We start from the raw sequence: 19,625 nt of genomic DNA on the forward strand, positions 1-19,625 counted from the left end.
TAGCAAACAGTCAAGTGTATATCTTTCTTTGCTCCTGTATCCTTCTCAGTCATGAGCATTCGCTGGCATTTTTGGAAAGCAAGGCTGTGCCTACACTCCAGTTACAGAAATGGTGTTTGACAGGGTAAAGTACCTGGCACTACTGCTACTGGTAAGCAAGCTAACGTGTTTAAAGTTATAGCGCGGGTATCTCCCTGATCTACCACAGTCCCCTCTGTGGCTGCATTGTAGATATTTTTCCTTGGGTGGACAAATTTCAGCTCCAGCTTTCACTTCCTGCTGTACACAGCAATGTGGAACAAGCACTGTCTAAAGAGCTTGTCTAGTTCGTTCATTAGTGACAGCAAGATGCAATTCTTGTGGAGCCTTTGTACACTGCATCAGGACTTCTCATTAAAATAAATTAAATTAGAGATACCTGCAATAATCCCTTGTAATAACATTAAGTTCTTCTCCAGCTTTCCATAAAGGGACAAACTTCCATACGATTCCTTGCACTCTTCTCAGCCAATCAAATTCTGTAAATATTCCTTCCCCACCTCCCTTGTAGAAGTGTCGTTGCCCAATAGGATCTGCTGCTATTGGGGGTAGATGGCATTGCAATGTTGCCCAGCCCAGCCTGATATAATTAGCCTCTTTTGGGTAAACTCCCATCAATTCATTACCAACCAGTATAGAAACATGACTGCTGGTAACCCATCTACACTAAGCCTACCATCATTGGCTGTAACTTCGGTGGTCATAAAACAATGGCCCTACTCTTTGCATAATGTTACCCATAATTCCCTCTTATTAATGTATCTTTTTAATCCTGCGCTGGTTAGGAATAAATAACTGTATGTTAGAGAGCACTTAATCAATTGGACTCTGACCCGCCTTACTTCTAAATGCAGCGAGCGAGGTATTACATTGCTGAGCAGGGCTCCCAAGGGGAGCAAGGTAAACCAAATTGCTTGACACATTAGACCGGGCAGAACAGTAGCAAACATGACACACGGAAGTGAACAATCTTGCACTGACGGGGAGAAGGACAAGACGAATTCAATCATGCTTCCACCTCGAGCTGCTCTGGTGGAATCCAGGCTCTCACAGGGACCGGTGACTCTCCTGGGTTTTTTTGTTTGCCGGCCAGCTGCATCTTGCAGAGTGCACATCACGGTGCAGTTTTTCAAAGTCACTTGATTGTATGGTGGGGAGGGGGGTCACCGATACTCCTGATGGTACTAGAAACTCAAAGGCTCCTAGATTGAGAGACTTGCTCTTCCACTAAGGGTCATCCTGATTACCAGCTTGGAGTCAGGAGGGAATTTTTTTCCAATTGGCATAATTTGCCTACTTCTGTAACACAGAATCATAGAAAGTGAGGGTTGGCAGGGACCTCAGGAGGTCGCATCTAATCCAACCCCCTGCTCAAAGCAGGACCGTCCCCAACTAGATCATCCCAGCCAGGGCTTTGTCTAGCCAGGTTGTGAAAACCTCCAAGGATGGAGAGTCCACCGCCTCTTTGGGTGACCTGCTCCAGTGTTTCACCACCCTCCTACTGAGAAAATTCTTCCTAATATCTACCCTCAACTTCCCTTGCTGCAACTGGAGCCCATTGCTCCTTGTTCTGTCATCTGCCACCACTGAGAACAGTCCAGCTCCATCCTCTTTGGAGCCCCCCTGCAGGGAGTTGAAGGCTGCTATTAAATCCCCTCTCAGTCTTCACTTCTCCAAACTAAATAAGACCAGTTCCCTCAGTCTTTCCTAGTAAGTCATGTGCCCCAGGCCCCTCACCATTTTTGCCACCCTCCGCTGGACCCTCTCCAATTTGTCCACATCCTTTCTGTAGTGGGGAGCCCAAAACTGAACACAGGGCTCCAGATGTGGCCTCACCAGCGCTGAATAAAGGGGAAGAATCGCTTCCCCTTGATGCTTGCTGGCAACGCTCCTACCAACGCAGCCCAGGATGCCATTAGCCTACTTTGCAAGAAGGGCACACTGCTGGAAGACCTGGTCCTGTGCGACTGACCTGTTCTTGACTGAAATCAGATTCTTTTACATGTGCAATGCTTGCGTGGCATCGTATCCGGCTGAATGCATGTGCCAGTGATAATGAGCATGTGAGCAGTCAGGCTGTGGACATGGAAAAGGAAAAGGACCATTTCCTAGGATATGATGAATTAACATAGGACATGGTCCTTTTCCTATAATCTTTTAAGCATAGATTAACTAACTACGTCCTCGCAGTAGCAGGGCATGGCCAGTGACCTCAGCTCTCCTTTTACCTATGGCATTTTGATACGCTGCTTTTTGGTGTTTAGGATTTTGCTCCTTGTAGGTTTGCAGTGGTGATTTTGTGGTTTCCATGGATAAATGTTTGCTTGCGAGCACAAGAGACTGGACTTGATGGCCCGGGAGGCCCCTTCTGCCCTATGTTCTCCTTTGTGCTTACTTTAATTTCATTTGCCACTTAGACGTTACCCACTCCTGAACACTTATCCACAGCGTGACTGCTCACATGTTCATTTTTACTGGCACACGCATTCACCTGGCTATGATTCCACCTAAGCACTGCACATATAAAATCATCTGATTTCAATCAGGAACAGGTCAGTCACACAGGACCAAGTTTTGCACTTTGCTTCTCCATAGGCTCACAGGGCACACACAACAGATGAATATATAATGTGTCCCAGCTATGTAGGGTCTGGGATAGGCAGCTATTTAATTGGTCAGTCAAACCCTATGTAATAAGCCTCAGAACTTAAACATTAGCAAATCTTACATCACTCCAAATATGTATGACCATTTTTCAGATGGGAAACCTGAGGCCGAGATATAGCTCGGATGTTCATTGAGTGCAACATGTGCAATGAAGGTCAGATTTTCAAACATGGACAGAGTACAGCAGCTCCAATATTTTTGAATGAGCCAAGTCCCCAAGGTGCTGAAAACCTGACCAATTACTACAGAACCTAATGGAAAAAGGGTGCATTTAAAAAAAAAATCTTTCCCCAAATGATCACATGCAAAACCCCGTCCGCAGAGCTGGGAACTGAAATCAGCTGTTGCTGGCAGGACTGAATCCTAAGCCTCACCGTCTTCATCGCCTATAAAGACAATCTTTGCTGCATGTGTTGTCCGTGATGAGTAATTAAGTTATGTACAACCCCCTCCCCCCAAAAAGCCCACCCCAAACCACAAGAACCTGCAAACACTCCGTTCCACGTTGTCCAGGATTTATGCTAGACACCAAATACATTTCATGGATGCTAATAATACCAGTGTTTCTCTGTGCTGCCTTGTCACCACTGTGACTCTCAGTAATCTTCTAAGCTCATGTTGGAGGAGAATGTTTTGACAGGATAATCATTTCCCTTTGGGGCAGAATGGGGGAAAAAAAAGAAGAAAAAAAAAAGCTGTAGTTGTTAGTCTGTGTTTATTTCCTCTAAGTCCCTTGGCTTGGTATTTACCTAGCAGCAGGAGTCCATTATCATGTTAACGATGTTCCCTTCCAATGACATTATCTCTTAATCTCACACACACTTAACCACCAGGGAAAATTTTGTTACATGACTTCATTGGAGAAATTGTGATACATGACTTCATTGGGGAAAGCGAACTGGGTTTATGTGAACTGTGTCTAAGGTGAAAACGGTCACCACACCAAATTCAGATCTTTGTCAGTAAAGTTCCTGTCGACTTTGGCATCACCGGGGTTTGATCCAAGAGGACTTTCTTACACCCACATGCATTTTTATCCCTCACTTTGTGAAAGCACAGTAGAGCGGACTTGATGCCTGGGAGCAGTGGGGATGCCTGTCCAGTCCTTTGTTTTCCAGTGCCATATATATACACACACACACACACACACACACACACACACACACACACATATATATATGAGCGCCGTGTGTGTGTGTGTGTGTGTGTGTGTGTGTGTGTGTGTGTCTAGTTAGATCCACAAGGGATGGGCTCGCTGAACTGCCACTGTAGATACTCCAAAAGTGCTTTCCCAAACCTACCACTGGATTAAGCCAGAGTCATTTAAAGTTGGTAGGCATCTAAATTTCCAAAATTAAATTCATCATGTGCCAAAAGGTCTGCTGGACATGCCCAGAAGCATCTCAGTCTTCATAGACCTGTGTATGTTGTTGCTATCTACTTGCCAGGACTCACAAAGTAGGTGTCCTTCCACTCCTTACCTCCGCAGGGGGTGATCTGAGAACACAAGTCCAGTGGGAGGTAAAGTTGCACCTTGCAGACTAACAACAATCGATATATCTACCTATATCTACCTTGGTTAGTCTATACAGTGCAAATGTACCCTGCCTTCTACTTGACTTCAAACTAACGCAGCTAACTAGGTTTCTCTGCACATGGATAACACCAATCATAACCATCAGCACTGCTGCCTCATTTTATTCAACGGTTGTGTAGTTTCAAGCACACACATCGGATAAGAGCTACTTGCATTCAAATCCCTTCCCTCAGTTCAAGCACACTCCTGCAAACGAGATTGCCCTAAACACTGATCTACAGGACATGGCACTATAAGAAGCTGTTCCACTTAGCATGATTTAATTAGATAGTCACCAGGCCAGAAAGAAAGAAAGAGGGAGAGGCCAAGAGGCAGTGTGATTAGAGAAGATGAGGCCACTGAGATGATCCAGTTTCGGTTCCTGTGCTGTTTAATACATGCAAATTAAGTATTCACAGGGGCAAGGAGTGGAACATTTTCAGGCCTGCCGAATCCAATTGGAAGGAGATGCTTCCTTGCAGCCTGCTGTAAGGTTCAAATGGGGCCTGGACCTAAGTCGCGCTCCTCTCCTCTGCATTTCCTACTACCAGTCTCAGCTCCCTTTCAGCATATCTTCTGTGGATCCCAATTTCAGGCACCAAACTCTCTCTACACAGTCTCTGGGCACTTAACTTGGGCGGCATATATTCTATGAGGCACTTGAATGTTAGCTGCTGCAGCGTTTGGCACTGCAATGCCTATGTCCACTTTGTAGACGTGGGTCTAGGTTAATAGAGACCATACTGAGCATCATCTCACCCAAAACATGGGCATCTGCCCCCAGGACAAACTAAAGAAACCTGAGTGATGGCCCCATGGTCTCTGCACTTTAAATGGAGGGATATAGCACTTGGGATGAGAATTAACAGCAGCCAGCATGCAAAGCAAGGAGAGGGGCCATGCCCAGCCCAGCCAATAGGAATCACAGAAGAAAGCCATTTGTCTGAAATCCCATCATTCTCCTGGACTAAGGCAGCAACTAGCCCAGGAGTCGGCAAAGTTTTTGGGATGGTCTCAAAAAATCCCGCAACCTGGATTGCGAAGAGGTTGGCGTGCCAGGGGTGGACAGCAAGGGAGCTACGAGCGGCCTGATCCTTGTTGTGGCAGCACAGCCCCGACCCCTTCCCTGCCATGCACCTTGAGCCATGCGTGCACCCACTGCTGCTACAGAGCCAGGGTGGCTTGCAGTAGGCGGCGGGCAGGCTGCAGACAGCTGCATTGGGGTCCAGAGCCCCAGACCGGCTCCGTGGCCAGTGGTGGCTGCATGCATGCCTCGGGGCATGCAGTAGGGAAGGGGCCAGGGTTGCGCTACCCCAAGCCCCTTCCTCGCCGTGTGTCCCAAAGCATGAGTGCAACTGCTGCCAGCCACAGTGCCAAGCCGGGCCAGACTCCAGTGCATCGGCTGCAGCCTCCTACATTTGGCCCAGGCTTTGGGCAGCTGTTGCCTGCCACAGAGCCCAGGCTACTTGTAGCAGGGCTTGCAGCCTCCCTGCCTGCTGCGAGCAGCCCAGGCTCTATCGCCGGCGGCAGCTGCCCAAAGCTGGGGGCAGTTATGGTGTGCTGAGCAAAACGGATTATACACCATGCTCTGGCATGCGTGCCAGGGGTCGCCAGCCCCCAAACTAGGCAATCCCTGCACTGCTGGGTCAGGCACTTCTAGCCAACATTTGTACCCCCATCTAGACTTGGTGTCTCAGTCCTTAGAGGGGTCCAATGCAGTACGTGTACCCAGAGCTCATGTAATAGAGGAGGAGCACAGTATCTGCCTGATAGCTCAGGAGTCATACGAGCACTCAGCCAGGAAAAAGCAGGAGCTGGGCTCTTCCTACCTTAGCTTGAGGGGTTTGAAACCATATCTGCTTCCTAGAAAATCACCCCAGCCATCAGGCCATAGGCTAGGCTGGGTGACGGCACCCTCAGGTCTTCCTATTGAAACTGGCTCGCTGTGCAGCCATGAATGTAAGATCCACAGGGCCAGAAACAAGCAAAAGGGAGTCTAACTCCGGGCCCAGGGTGTATCAAATCCCAGGAACAAGTTTCATCTAAACAGCAATTTAGATGCCCAAGACCCTTTTGCATCCAGTCTCGAACCTATAGCCTCCAACAATAATGAGAGGCTGGTCCTCAGCTGGATCCTCAGATGACGGGAGTCTATCAGCTGAAGATCTAGGCTGAAGTCCATGGTAAAAATGCCACTGAGTTCACCAAGAGAAAATCCAGTCCATGCAGCTTATACAAGGCGCCGCCCATACAAACATCCAACCTGATTTCTAATGATAACTCCATCCGCCTCGCTGCATCATACACTTAAAACTCAGCATAATTCTTAATTGTCGGAGCAGCGCGAGAGACAATTCATTATGCAAATTTCTCTTAACAAGCTGCTCCATGCTCTAAAATTTCAAACTATATAAGTAAGTGCAACAGTTCAACATGCTTTGCTCCTTCTTTTCCCAGACTGGCTTATTCTGCTTTTCTTGAATTCACCAAAGGGAGCTGCATTACACCAAAAGTCCTTTTGTTTTCGAACAGAAGAAACAAGCCAGTAACACTCACTTTTCACAGCAACGGTAAATCACCCTCAGAACAGACTTCCAAGGGACATGGTAGACTCCACATCACCGGGCATCTTTGAAACAAGATTGGACACCTTTTTTAAAAGAGATATTATACTGCAACAACAAAGAGTTAAAGCAGTGATAAAAATCAGCGGGAGAAGGTTTTGGCACGTGTTGTGCAAAAAAAAGAGAGACCAGGTTCTCTGAATGATCCTTTCCGGTGTGTTAAAATTCATTTCATCTCTGAAACTTTGCTAGGACGTTCTAACCTTTTCTTTTATTTTAAAAAAGCACAAGGTAGGAGACACAACTATTAATGGCTGCTGAATTCCACCCCAGAGGTGGCTGCATTGCTGGGCTGGCTGAATTCTCTCTACTGGCCTCAGACATACCTCCTCTGGAGGAGTCTAGGACTGGAGTCTATATTAGGCAAAACACTTTAGACATCCCCTTGATTCACCATCCTCCAAGGGCAGAACAAGACACAGAGTCCCAATTCCACCAGGGAAGGACGGACACACAAGGTTTTGCATGGGTGCCAGGGTATAGCTGTAAGTTTGATGCAAAGCTTTTCAAGGGTTATTCATAATTGCTCTCGCAGTTGCTCCTGGGGATCTGAACCAAGGGTACAAGCCTCCATATGTTAGGCACTGAACCGCCAAGAGATCCCGATCTAAATCTTCACAGCACATAGGATGCAATACTCGGATGACGCAGTCAAGCGGGCTGGACGTGGTAACCAACACAATTTGGCAGGTGTCAGCGTTCACCACTTGTCCAGCCACAGAGATGAGAGGGGTGGATGACGGTGAAGCTGTCATAACATCTCTCCTTTCATTTTTAGCCTTGGGCTGATCCCCTTAGTGCCCCGCTCAGTCCTGCCCCCCTTAATTTCTGTGCTGGCAATGAGGTTACGACCGACCAAGACGCTGCTCTCTGAAGCGCTGAGTGCCAGTGAGCTCAAGACCGGGATTTCCATTCATTTCACCAAAAGACTGAGCCCAGCAGAGCAGAGCGGCCTGGCGGGGGAATGGGAAGAGCAGCAAACCATGACGCGCAGCCCCGAGCAGGGGCTACCTGAAGGCCAAGCCTTTCCATCAACCTCCTTTATTCAACAGCCAAAATAACTAAGCAAAAGAGTGGTTGTTTGGGTGCTTTTTCCTCCTCTCTGAAAAATCAGTGAGTAGCAATTCATTTCTGAACACCACTGTTGTTCAGCATGGAACGCTTTCCAGTTTAATCGCCAGCCAGACTTGACTGTATATCAACTCCCAGTTTTATTTAGCTGGTATAAATATTGCCTCATTGGCTTCGCCTGGCAATGAAAAGACAAGTCTGCAATGCCCAAGAGAGAAGCAAGGGTGCTGCTCTGCTGCTATATTCTTCAGTGCTGGGAGTGTAGGTTTAAATGCTTACAGCAATGCTTAGCTACAGCGTGAAACAGCCCAGAGCGCCTGTTTTGCACTGGCTCCTGGTGTGGAGGCAGATTCACGCTCTTAATCCACACTAGGGATGCTTTGTGCTGTTCAGCTTAGTCCCAAACAGGTACACCTGGATGCAGAACAAGCGTGTCCACAAAAGGAGCAAGCACGTGCAGCATGGCTGCCGTGCTTTAAATTCACATGCAAGCTGACTTTGTGGCAGCTTTCTTATTGAAAGAGGGCTTTTTGTGACATACATCTCCACTGCCCAGCTGAATGGTCTAGGAGTTAGAAATGGGGGTCATGAACACTTCTACTTCCATCTCTGCCACTGGGTTGCAGGTAATAAAGTTGGGTGTTTTATTCAACTAATCTGGGCCTCAGTTTACCACCCCTATCAAAGGGAGCCTTTGCAAAGCAGGAACAGGTCCTGGGCTGGAAATTGTTACTGTGGGATGAGATATTTTAATAAGCACAACCTCACAGCAGTGAGTAAATCTCTCCCTTGTGCAATGGAAAATGCATCTCAAGCCCTTTTCCAAGGGCAACCCTGTTAACCCCTTTATGCTGGGGTTTTTCAATGCTGTCTGCCAGTGAATGATGCTACAGGACCACTGGATGCCTAAGGCTAACAAGAAATTTCTTTTCTCCCTTCATTTTAATGGCAGGAAAGCTGCTCTCTCTGCACTGCCCAGCCAAAATGCCTCCACTCTGAACTGAAAAGACCAGCTTCCAAGACAGGAAGGAAATCGCCCTTCATGCTCATTCATTCTTTGGCCTCTGTGCTATTAGTGCCAACCACGGCGATGGCTTTGTCGCGTGGATTCCTGCCCCATGAGAAACTGGATGGAGGCCAAATAGGTTTACGTTTTAACTACAGCGTCTCCAAAAGCAATGATTTATGGCTGGAAAGCAACGTGGTTGGAACAAAGGCTGGCCCAAGGTTACCACTGAGTTGGCTCGGTTTGTGCCACTGATATTTTTTAGCTGTGTATTGCCGAAGTAAATCCTATGTATAATTTATACCTTCCAAACACGAAACACTGAGGCATAATTTACAACTGTCTGCAAATTTTATATATGTATAATTGCAATACATCCCCCTGGCCACATCCTCAGCTACCATAAGCAGGAACAGCATTACTGACTACAATGAATTCTGTGATTCACATCACTTAAGAAGCTGGCCGTACCTCCTTATCTGGCTCGTTGTGGATGATGGACTCTGAAAAGAGCCGCGGTTTTCTTCTAACACAGTCGAGGCTCCTGTGTCTGAATGAATTAGGACTAGAGCTATAGAAGGGTTTTCTTTCGCCCTGTCTCTTCACTCTATGAACTAGGATGCGAGGCTCAAAGAACGTCATGTCAATGGGGATCTGGGTGACTCTCTGCCAAGTTCATGGCAGAGCACTTCTTACAGGGCACAAAGCGCTTTGGAACAGGCGCTGTCTCTTTGTTCTAGGCGTGCACAGCCCCTAGCAGAGCTACAGACTGGCACTCCTAAATGGTGCAAGCAATGCAAACACACAAATCACTACCATTCAGCCTGTCTCACTCCCATCACGTGGAATTCTCTTAACTCTAATGGTAATTGGACTTGATCCTTAATGCAGCACTAGGCGGTTTTAACAATTAACCCTTGACAGATGCCCATCTGCAGCTCTCAGGCTTGGTCTTCCCTCCTGCTATACATGATGCGACCCAGGTCCAGTTCATGATTCTCACCTGACACCCGTGGCTCCAGGAAGTTGTACTAGATTCATGCTGGCATACGGATGTGATCCAAAGCCCACTGAAACGAAAGGGGAAACTTCTCCCGATGTCAGTGAGCTTTTTATCAGGACTTAGTCAGCATTCAGCTTGTAGGATTCTAGGTCTTCCACAGTTCCCGCCTCACTTCTCCTTGTCTACTCAATGCTATTACCACCCTGGTGAGAGCAATGTCTTCTCTGCAATCCAGACTCGTAATAGAGATGATATCTTTTCTTTGACCAACAAGATTGTTGTAAAAAAAATTCTTTAACTGCAAGCTTTCGGAAGCTTGCAATTAAAGATTTTTTTTTTGCAAAAACTTTGTTGGTCTAAGAAAAGATATCTCTACTACGAGTCCCGATTGCCTTTTCCTCTAGACCAATACAGCTACAACTTGGATACTTGTCTTCTCTGCAGCATTCCTTTATCAAGAACAACCTTCCCCCCTTCCTGACTCCATATCTTACTTCAAATCCACCTTCTTTCTTATCTGTCCTTCCCTCATTCCCCTCCCACTGCTTATCTTAACCTTGCAATGCAACTGCAAATCATCAGAGGGTGAAAGGTGCTCCTTACAGTAAAGTGGCTTGACATTATGGACAGTTTTTCCTCAATCCATTTCTTAGCCAATAGCGGTGGTTATTTTTCTGAGAGTCTATAAGAAAATAAAACTACAAATATTATCACTAGTTATTTTTCCAAAGGCAGCCGAGAGAGTAGCTAGACTACGGATAAACCTATAATCAAAGAGCTAAGACAAACACGGAGGCACAAATGCAAGGATACACTTGCCCTCAATTGTACTGTGGTTGCCTCTGTCTGGCCTCTTCTATATTCTGTGTGGAAAGTCAGTCTTGGACCTCACTCATTTGACCACATTTTTTATTTGAATCTATCTCCTTTGACTACCTCTGGGTACTTCCACTATGAGGACAATCTATGTGATGTGAGCAAGGCGGCCTCTCAAAACTGGGCAACAGTTGTCACATGCTTTTCATACAGACTAGCAAGCGACCCTCCCACCGTAGCGCCCGAGTCGGTCTGGTCTGTGTGGCATTCAGATCTGTAGCTGGAAAAGTAACCATCTAGATACTTCATAGCGGGAAGTGAGTTTTGTGCACCAGTGTTACTGGATGGCTATACATCTTCCATGAAGACACTCTGGGCTGGACTCACTGTTGCCTTCCCCCCTGAAAAAGTCACGTGCACCTCCAGGTGCAATGCACAACTACGGTAGAGACTGGGGGCTTTGCAAAGTTCCTACCTCCCCTGCAAAGATGTGGGTTTGTGAACTATCTGGGGATATACAGAGCTGCAGCAAATGCCTGTAGGAGATGTTCCCTCTGAGCAAACAGCTAAGCAGCTCATTCGTAATTCAACACACTGCTGCAAATTAAGTGTTAATTAATTTGAACAAGATGTGAATGAAGTGGCTTGTGAACCACCAAGATAGGAACAATCTGGATCCCACTTTGGTTTAATTTGGCACATCTTCCCCCAGTTGTAACCGGCTGTAGCTGAAGCAGAGCCCTGGGAAATCAGGTCCTGTGTGAAGACTTTCAGAGGCTCATTATGTGGTTTCCACAAGGGGCTAGATCCTCAGTGGGTGGAAATCAGTGTAGCTCTGTGGAGTTACATTGCTTGATGCCAGTTGATGGTCTGGCCTAGGCTTTGTATCCTCTGCATTTCTAAAATCAAAATATTCCATGGGTGGAGAAGGAAGAAATACCTGCATGAATTCTTGCTTGGGGAAGCTCATCTCCATCTCCTGCTTACAACACTGAAGTAGCTCTTTTCTTTCTACCCCTTTCCCTGGGTGAAAATATTAGTAGCAAGCAAGCAACGAGCTCCAGCTTACAATTTGGTAGCTGTCACCTCTGGCTTTGCAGGCACTTTATCTTGCATTATGCTATGGACTCTTTGATTCCCCTGTTTCAGATTAAGCTGCCCCACCTGGGAAAAAAGCAGCTTGATCTTTGTGCCCTTTTGTAGCGCTGCTTGGTTAATACATTTTTCTCTCTCCTTCTCATCTCACCCAAACCCGGCAGTCTCAGTCCATGTCCAGTATCTGGCTGCAAGTGGGAATTAGATATGGGTAAATCAGTTGAGGCTGAATCCAGATGTGACAGTGGTGATGCTGGTGGTCAAACAGAATGACTTGTAGTGAGCAACGCCAACCTGCTCACCAGCAGCTTTCATTTCAAGATGTGAGGTGCCCAGCTGATTTTCCAAAGCAAGTTGAACTGAGTTAAAGCCCAAAGCTCTGAGGTTACTCCTCATACCACGGGGTTATCATTTTTTTCTAGCACCCTCTCATCTGTCTGGCTCCACCTGTTGCCCCTCGCCTCAGCTCTTGGGAAAAAGGACTTTCTCTCTTCTATCTGTACAGCATCTAGCACAATCGTCCATGACTGGGGCTCCTAGGCGCTACGGCATTACATACAACAAAGCTCAGCACTTGCTGAAGATCAGGCCCACTCTGAGTAGGCACCTAAAATTTGTGACAGCAACACCCCAGGACACTTCAGAAAACTAGGTTACAATGACATTCAGGGTCCTCTAGCTGTAAGGCCTATAGACTCAAAACCTTGCAGACTTGCACCTTATTAATCAATCATGGTATGTGTGATGGTACAATTAGCCTGCCCTGGTGCAGCGTTAGTGAGCGGTACAGCTCTGTAGAACATCCCCTGCGATTCACTCCGTCACCAGCATCTGAAAACCGAGGGCTCAATCTTAGAGCCAAATTTATTGTACCTAACCCGGCCTTCAACCACACGGCTTGACTTAGCTTTGGAGGGTTGCATGTCAACATGTGAGGCCCATCAGAAAAACCCAAGATTTCTGTTGCTCAAATAAAACCAATGCCCGCAGACAACTTCAACCTCCTGTCCCCACAGTTCGCAAAACCAACGTGGAATTTATACTGGTAAAACAGTGTCCCCTGGCCACAACCCTATAGGGTCCCAACTCAGGAAACAGTAACTACTCCATCCACAATGCTGAACTCCACTGCTTGGCTCTCAGCAACTAAAACAGTGACTCTCAACCTGGGTGCCATGACACCCTGGGGTGCCTTAAGATCCTTTCAAGAGTGCCGCAGGGTGCCACGCAAGGTTAGGTGTGCAAATATGCTTCACAAGATAACCTCAGATTTCAAATAGAAATCCAGAGCGTTAAAAGCTTTCCAACCTGTTGTGCTATTTCTGAGATGTTTGCAACAAGAGAATCGCTCTAATATTTTTCTGTAGTTAAAAAACAAGTGAAAGCTAAGGGCTGGCATTTCCAAGAGGTGCCTCAAGCCTACCGAAGTCTGCCTCAAGTCTAACACGGTTGAGAAACACCAAACTAAAGACTTCCCACCTTCCTTCCAAGCTCTAAGGGAGGGTTGGAAATATTGTTTGTCCAGCTCAGCTCTTCTCATTAGGACTAGTACATAGGACTAGACGGGATCTCTTGGACCATCAAATCTAGACCCCTGCATTCACAAGCAATCGTTTACCTAAGGGTCCCCAAAATCACCACTGCCAACAGTTACCCACAACTACAAAGTGCAGCACTCAAAGTGCCAGCACCGCCGCATAATGTACCATAGTTAAAAACCGGGGTGACAGTAACTGCCAATGCCTTGCCATTGCAATGACAGGGAAGTAGTTGGTTAATATAGAGGATCTAGAAGAAAGGACCATGCCCCATGTTACAGAGGAAGGTAACAATGGTAACTCCCCCGTCCCCCAATCTGTGCCGATCCAACCAAGAGAAAAATTCCTTTCCTGCTCCAAACGCAGTGATTGCCTTGAATTTAAGTGGAAAACCAAGATCCTCCCTAGCCAGAAATCTTTTCTCCAATGCCTGATGAAGGGTGTTTGTGCCCGAAAGCTTGCAATTAAAGAATTTTTTTTTGCAAAATTCGTGTTGGTTTAATAAAAGATATCATCTCCACTATGAGTCTTGATTGCCTAAGTATCAGTAGGAGCCTCTGTGCAGTCCAGTCAACACCCCCTCCCCAGCCTTAGCTTTGTCTCATGGACACAGTGACAGGTGCAGAACAGTGTAACTGTCCCAATCCTGAATGCAATTTGAGGGACCAGCTTCCCCAATTCTGGCCCTAATCTCCCCCCGTTTGTGTTTACGCAGCATTACGTGCGCATCCGTGTCCATGTGTACACCGGGAGTCATACCTCTTTCAGAACTAGCACGCATTTGCCAGGCCCGACAGATTGAGGTAGCTCTGCTATTCTCCCCTTGTTTAAATAAGGACCTGAGAAGCAGCGGTGGTTGATGAAGAGCTGGGGGCAGCAGTATCTTCCATTGATGGTACCTGCAAGGAGACAGAAACATTGCCAAGTGTTTTCACATAAGAAAACCGAAAGTGCTACTTCTTCCTGCTAGATGGTGGCAACCCACCCCCCACCCAAAATCTTCTGAGAGGAAGGGAATTCAAGCCCTTGCTAATAGGATCAGCCCCCAGGTGAGCACTCGGGGTTTAAACAGGGTAAACCATGAGACTGCTAAATGGAAATCAATATATTTGAGTGTCCTACTAGAGGTGACTATCTAAGGGAATCAAACACTGTTGTGCATGGCTCTTACATGGATCATGTAACCAGAGTATCCGAGTGCCTCATGCTTATTAGTCTGCAAAACACTCCTGAGAGGTAGGACAACAGTCCTGTCCATGTTCTCCACGTGAGGAACCATGGCAGGAAGAGACTGGCACTAAATTTCCAGTGGCATTTAGACCTGTAAAACTCCAACCTTGGCCCAGCCTACCCTAGTAGGCACCTAAAGTCACTCCCTCCTGACCAAAAATCCCGCCTCTAGATTCATAGATGCTAGGGTTGGAAGGGACCTCAGTAGGTCATTGAGTCCAACCCCCTGCCCTGGGCAGGAAAGAGCGCTGGGGTCAGATGACCCAGCCAGATGCTTGTCCAGTCTCCTCTTGAAGACCCGCAGGGTAGGGGCAAGCATCCCCTCCCTCGGGAGTCCATTCCAGATTCTGGCAACCGTCACCGTAAAGAAGTTTTTCCCGATGTCCAACCTAAATCTGCTCTCTGTCAATTTGTGGCCATTGTTCCTAGTTACTCCAGAGGGTGCCCTAGTAAACAGAGCATCTCCTATTCCCTGCTGCCCTCCCCTGACGAATTTATAGTCAGCCACAAGATCACCTCTCAGCCTTCTCTTGCAAAGGCTGAAAAGATCTAGGTCCCTCAGTCTCTTCTCACAGGGCCTTGCTTTCAGTGGCCTCCTCTGGACCCTCACAAGGTTGTCCACATCCCTCTTGAAGTGCAGCGCCCAAAACCGGACGCAGTACTCCAACTGCGGTCTGACCAGTGCCACATAGAGGGGAAGTATCACCTCCCTGGACCTGTTCCTCATGCACCTGCTAACGCACGATAAAGCGTGGTTAGCTTTGTTGATGTGTAGTCATCCAGGTGCACAACTTCCTGCATGCACCCAATTGCCCCAGTCCTGAGGCACTGAGCAGTGAGGTGCCCAGCTCACAACCAAACCCAGGGATTCACTACACGTGTTGCCTCTCCCACCTCAACTATGGGGCCAGGTCTGGTGGGTGCCACACTGAAGGAAGCCAAGAGGAGAAGGCAGTCCATTGTACCCAACAACCTAGCATTTGGGTGTTCATATGGGATGTTGGAGGGGTTGAAAAGCCTAACCATAGGTAAGACAGTACGTTGGGGTGGGCAGGAAACTCTCTCTCTGTTTTTCCTACTGAAGTGGCTCCACGTTATGTAAAGTTATGTTAATGTTTAATGGAGACAGGAATGGATACCAGCTTTTCCAACTCCCAGGTAAAGGTCCTAATCCCTGAACTATAAACCCATTCTCTCTCTCAAGTCTAAAGACTATTTATTTATTCCATGCAAAGTGGAAAAGTCTCAACAAGGAAGATGGAGGGAGTTTCACCCCACAGGCCCCACGGTCTGGAAGTAAAGTACTCACCTGGGTGAGTCGGTTCAAGTCTTCTGCTTTGACAGGACTTGAACTCACCTCGAGTAACAACCCTAACCAAGAGGCGAGGGGGTAAAGAGGTGGGACTTAAGCCAGACCCCTGCCCTCCATGTTTCCTCCTAGCTAGCTCGCTGACTTCTGTGAATCCCATTAGGTACCTGGCTCTTCTTCCCGGGGAGAGCCACCTCCACTATATTGAGAGCTGTAGCAGAGATGTGAACCCCACTAGGAAGCAGGGCATGTTAAAGTCAGTGGCTGCATCACCTCAATCCCCCTTAGGGATCTAAGCCAAATGACTTGGCCCACATCACAGAAGACGTGTGAAGTACAGCAAACTGAAGTCACGTCTCCAGGATCCCAAGCTGATGCACTAATCCCTGGACGATCCTTCCTCAGCAAGTTTTCCAGGGACCTTGCACACCAGCTGGCAAAATGCTCATGTAGGACCCAACCCATTTTCCCATTTAGTTTTGTGTCAGGATATATCCGGAAGGGCTGCAAGGTCTGAATGGGGGTGCTCTCTCACTGGGTGGGTGAACTGCAGACTTGAACGATACCAAGGAGCCCAGAGTAGGTACACTGTAATTGTTCCACAGCTTTGGGTGAGAAGGACATCATCCACCTGGACTTGGCCAGACGACCGGTCGGCCTTTTGTCACATTCGATATTTTAATCAGAGCTCATCTCACCAAGTCAAATCTCTGATTTTTTAGCTTTTTTCTGGCCCTTTTACCCTCGCTGTCATCTTCCTCAAGTCCTCCACTGAGGGAACAGGTTGTCAGGGCACTGTCCACAAAGCCAGGATCTTCTGATTTTAAATGAAGACTTGGCTTCATGGCCTACAGAACCTGCCTCAGTGTCCCTATCAGTAAAATGGGAGTTAAACGATTGAACTAGCTACTGCAAAGATCTCACAGGAATAGTGGGAGGGTTAGTCCGAAACATTATCACCTCTTCACGCACAGTATAGAAAGAAAAGATGATAAACTCACTTCAGCCCGTATGTTTAAGATACCCAGCCAGAAGAGAGCTTGAAGATGCTTCTTTCACACAAAAGGGTTTCACAACAGGTTTCTTTGTAACGAACTCTCCGAATATCAGCTACAGAAATATCCGACCATTATGAAAGGACAAAGCAGAACTTGCTTTGGTTAAGAAGAGTTGAAATGCCACACAGAGAGCATTGAGTAGAGGTACTAGGATACATCAAGCTCTGGTGTGAACGGTGTGGTGCCATTGATGCCGATAAGAAAAGCTCTATCTGTTTCCTCTGGGGCTTAATGTGGCCCAACACTAATGGGAGTAGGACTGGACTCTTGTACTTCTAAAACCCTGAGGCAGAGCTAGATATCTGAAGAGAGAGATAACATGCTCACCAGTCCAGATCAGCAGCTGATGTAAATCAGCATTGCTCTACTGACATCAGTGGAATCGCACTGACTTAGAGCAGCTGAGAATCCGGCCTGGGAAGAGTCTCCCTCTGTATAGATACATGCATGTTTTGCCATCAGTGTTTCCCCATCTCTACAACCCGAGGAAGCTTGAAGTAGCGGAGATCCTTCCTGGCTGCTGCGCAGACCTACCTGTTGTGTCTGGCTGAGGAACCGGGCAAAGGTCATGAGGTATTTTCTCAACAGGCACTGTGGAAGGCAACCTGTTTAATGACAATACAATACGCTTAATCTCACAAGCCTACATGATAGATCGTGGATCGGGGTCTGAGCCGTTTGGGTTTGGTGCCATACCCAACAAAGATTTGATAACAGGGCAGCTAGATGGGGACTCGAACACAGTCACTTTGGGCACTTGTACACGCCACGGGAGTTTACTTTGGTTTAATTTTCCCTAAATTGAAGCGGAGGGTCTTTAAAAACATTGATTCTTTTTAGGGCAAAGTAAACACCCATGGTGTGTACACAACGGTTGGGCCCGACCCTTACCTCCCTCTCCAGTGGCGGGGAGGGGAAGGCAAGCTGCCGGCGGCCGAGTGGTCCCCGAGCTGCTGGGGGGGGAGGGATACCTGCACAGCCCTGAGATACACGGGGCCTGGTGCTTTCCTCCATGGCAATCTAAAGCACCTTGGAGATGTTTTATTTTGCTGCATCCCAAAGTCATTTAACATGCATTACGCTGCTGATGCATGCAAACATCCCACCATTAAAGCGTGTTGCGCTGCCAACGCATGCACACAGCTGCACCATTAAAGCGGTGCAAAAGGGCATTAAGCAGCTTTAAAGGCCAATTTTGTGGCATGTGCAAATGGCCTATAACACAACCCTATTTCCAACTAAAATGACTGTGTTGTCTTATGGTCAAGGGCCCACCTTTTTCAAAGCTTGTAAAAAAGTTGTTGCAAAATTATGCTGCCAAATGGGAACCTGGAATATCCAGCCTCTAAGGCTATAACGACCTTACACCGTGGACGAAACACCAATTATTGCAGCAAGCAACCAACTATGTCTGCTGAAAGCCTGAAACATGAGCTCAAAGACCCCTGACCAGTCCCACTGGTCTCACCCAGGGCCCCGTGGATGGCAGGGGTCTTTGTGACTAGAGATGCCAGAATTGCCACCGAATTCACAAAGTCAAGTTACAGGTCAGACGTGACACAGGGTAACATTTTGTAACGGCCTGTACACAACACTGCTTCCTGTATTTCTATAACAGTGGGTCCCTCCCCACTGATTCACCTACAGCTGATGGCTCAAATAATCTCATTTATTATTCCCCATGCAAAATCTTCTTCATCTCTATAGCAAAGGCATTTTTTAAAAACAAACTTACTGCTTTTCTGGCTGCACAACTGCAATCTTTCTCTTCTTTCGCACTGCAAAACAGGAGAGCAACAGCAAATTTGGTTTTTTTTGTATTCAGCCCTCCCAGCGTATCAAACCAGTAAGATATGATCTGTCTTATAAACGCAATGGGTATAAAATAACATTTAACACAATGAAATGCTATTTCATTACCGCCACCATTTTTTCTTTTATATTTTTAAGCAAGCCACTACGCCATTTAAAATTGTATTAAAGATGCGATAGTACATTTAATCTGTCCACGGCGATGCTAAGTCTATGTTTATGGGATCTGTATTTTTACAAAAATACACTAAAATAAAACACAAATATTTTTCCTGTGCAAGGACACATCTGAGTAAGAGTACATTTCACAAGCGTGATTACTCCCAGCCTAATTTGTCCCTATCTATAAATTGAGATATAAAGACTGCGCAATGTTGCCATAGCAGTATTCTCCCAAATTAGGTCTGGCTGCCTGATGTTCAATGCGAGCATGTTTAACTCTTCAAAAGGGCTGACACATTTTTAAATTTGCCTTTCAAATGTTAATTAATATAAAAGCAGCGCAATGGTAATTTTTCAGCTTGTGAGTTGAGATCTGCCTGACTTGCAGCTTGATAAGACATGATCGTTGGATCTCAGCCTATAGCTTGTGACCACGTCCACAAGACATCCAGGGAGGGGGAAAGACCCTGTCCATACTGGCACCTGGTCATATCTCTCTCTATCTTCCCCTCCTCCCCACTGCGATGCCTGTCTTAACCCTTTTTTCCTACCCGTCTCCCATAGCTCCCACCTAGCATGTCTGTCTTCATTATGGCATTGTGTGGAAGTACTCTAGGGA

The 19,625-nt window shown here is 46.9% G+C and overlaps 1 protein-coding gene across 2 annotated transcripts in view; it reads right to left on the reverse strand.

Annotated features, from left to right (window-relative positions):
* Positions 1-19,625, reverse strand: part of SFMBT2 (Scm like with four mbt domains 2) — a 166,391-nt gene that overhangs the window by 24,711 nt on the left and 122,055 nt on the right. For both annotated transcript variants that reach the window (XM_059725755.1, XM_059725756.1), the window contains 3 exons: positions 18,768-18,810; positions 17,567-17,637; positions 14,195-14,334 (listed from right to left, as the gene is read on the reverse strand). In XM_059725755.1, the coding sequence (XP_059581738.1) occupies positions 14,195-14,334; positions 17,567-17,637; positions 18,768-18,810 (254 nt within the window). The remainder of the gene's footprint in view (positions 1-14,194; positions 14,335-17,566; positions 17,638-18,767; positions 18,811-19,625) is intronic.

Source organism: Alligator mississippiensis, chromosome 4, assembly GCF_030867095.1.
Source record: "Alligator mississippiensis isolate rAllMis1 chromosome 4, rAllMis1, whole genome shotgun sequence".
NCBI classification, from domain to species: domain Eukaryota; kingdom Metazoa; phylum Chordata; order Crocodylia; family Alligatoridae; genus Alligator; species Alligator mississippiensis.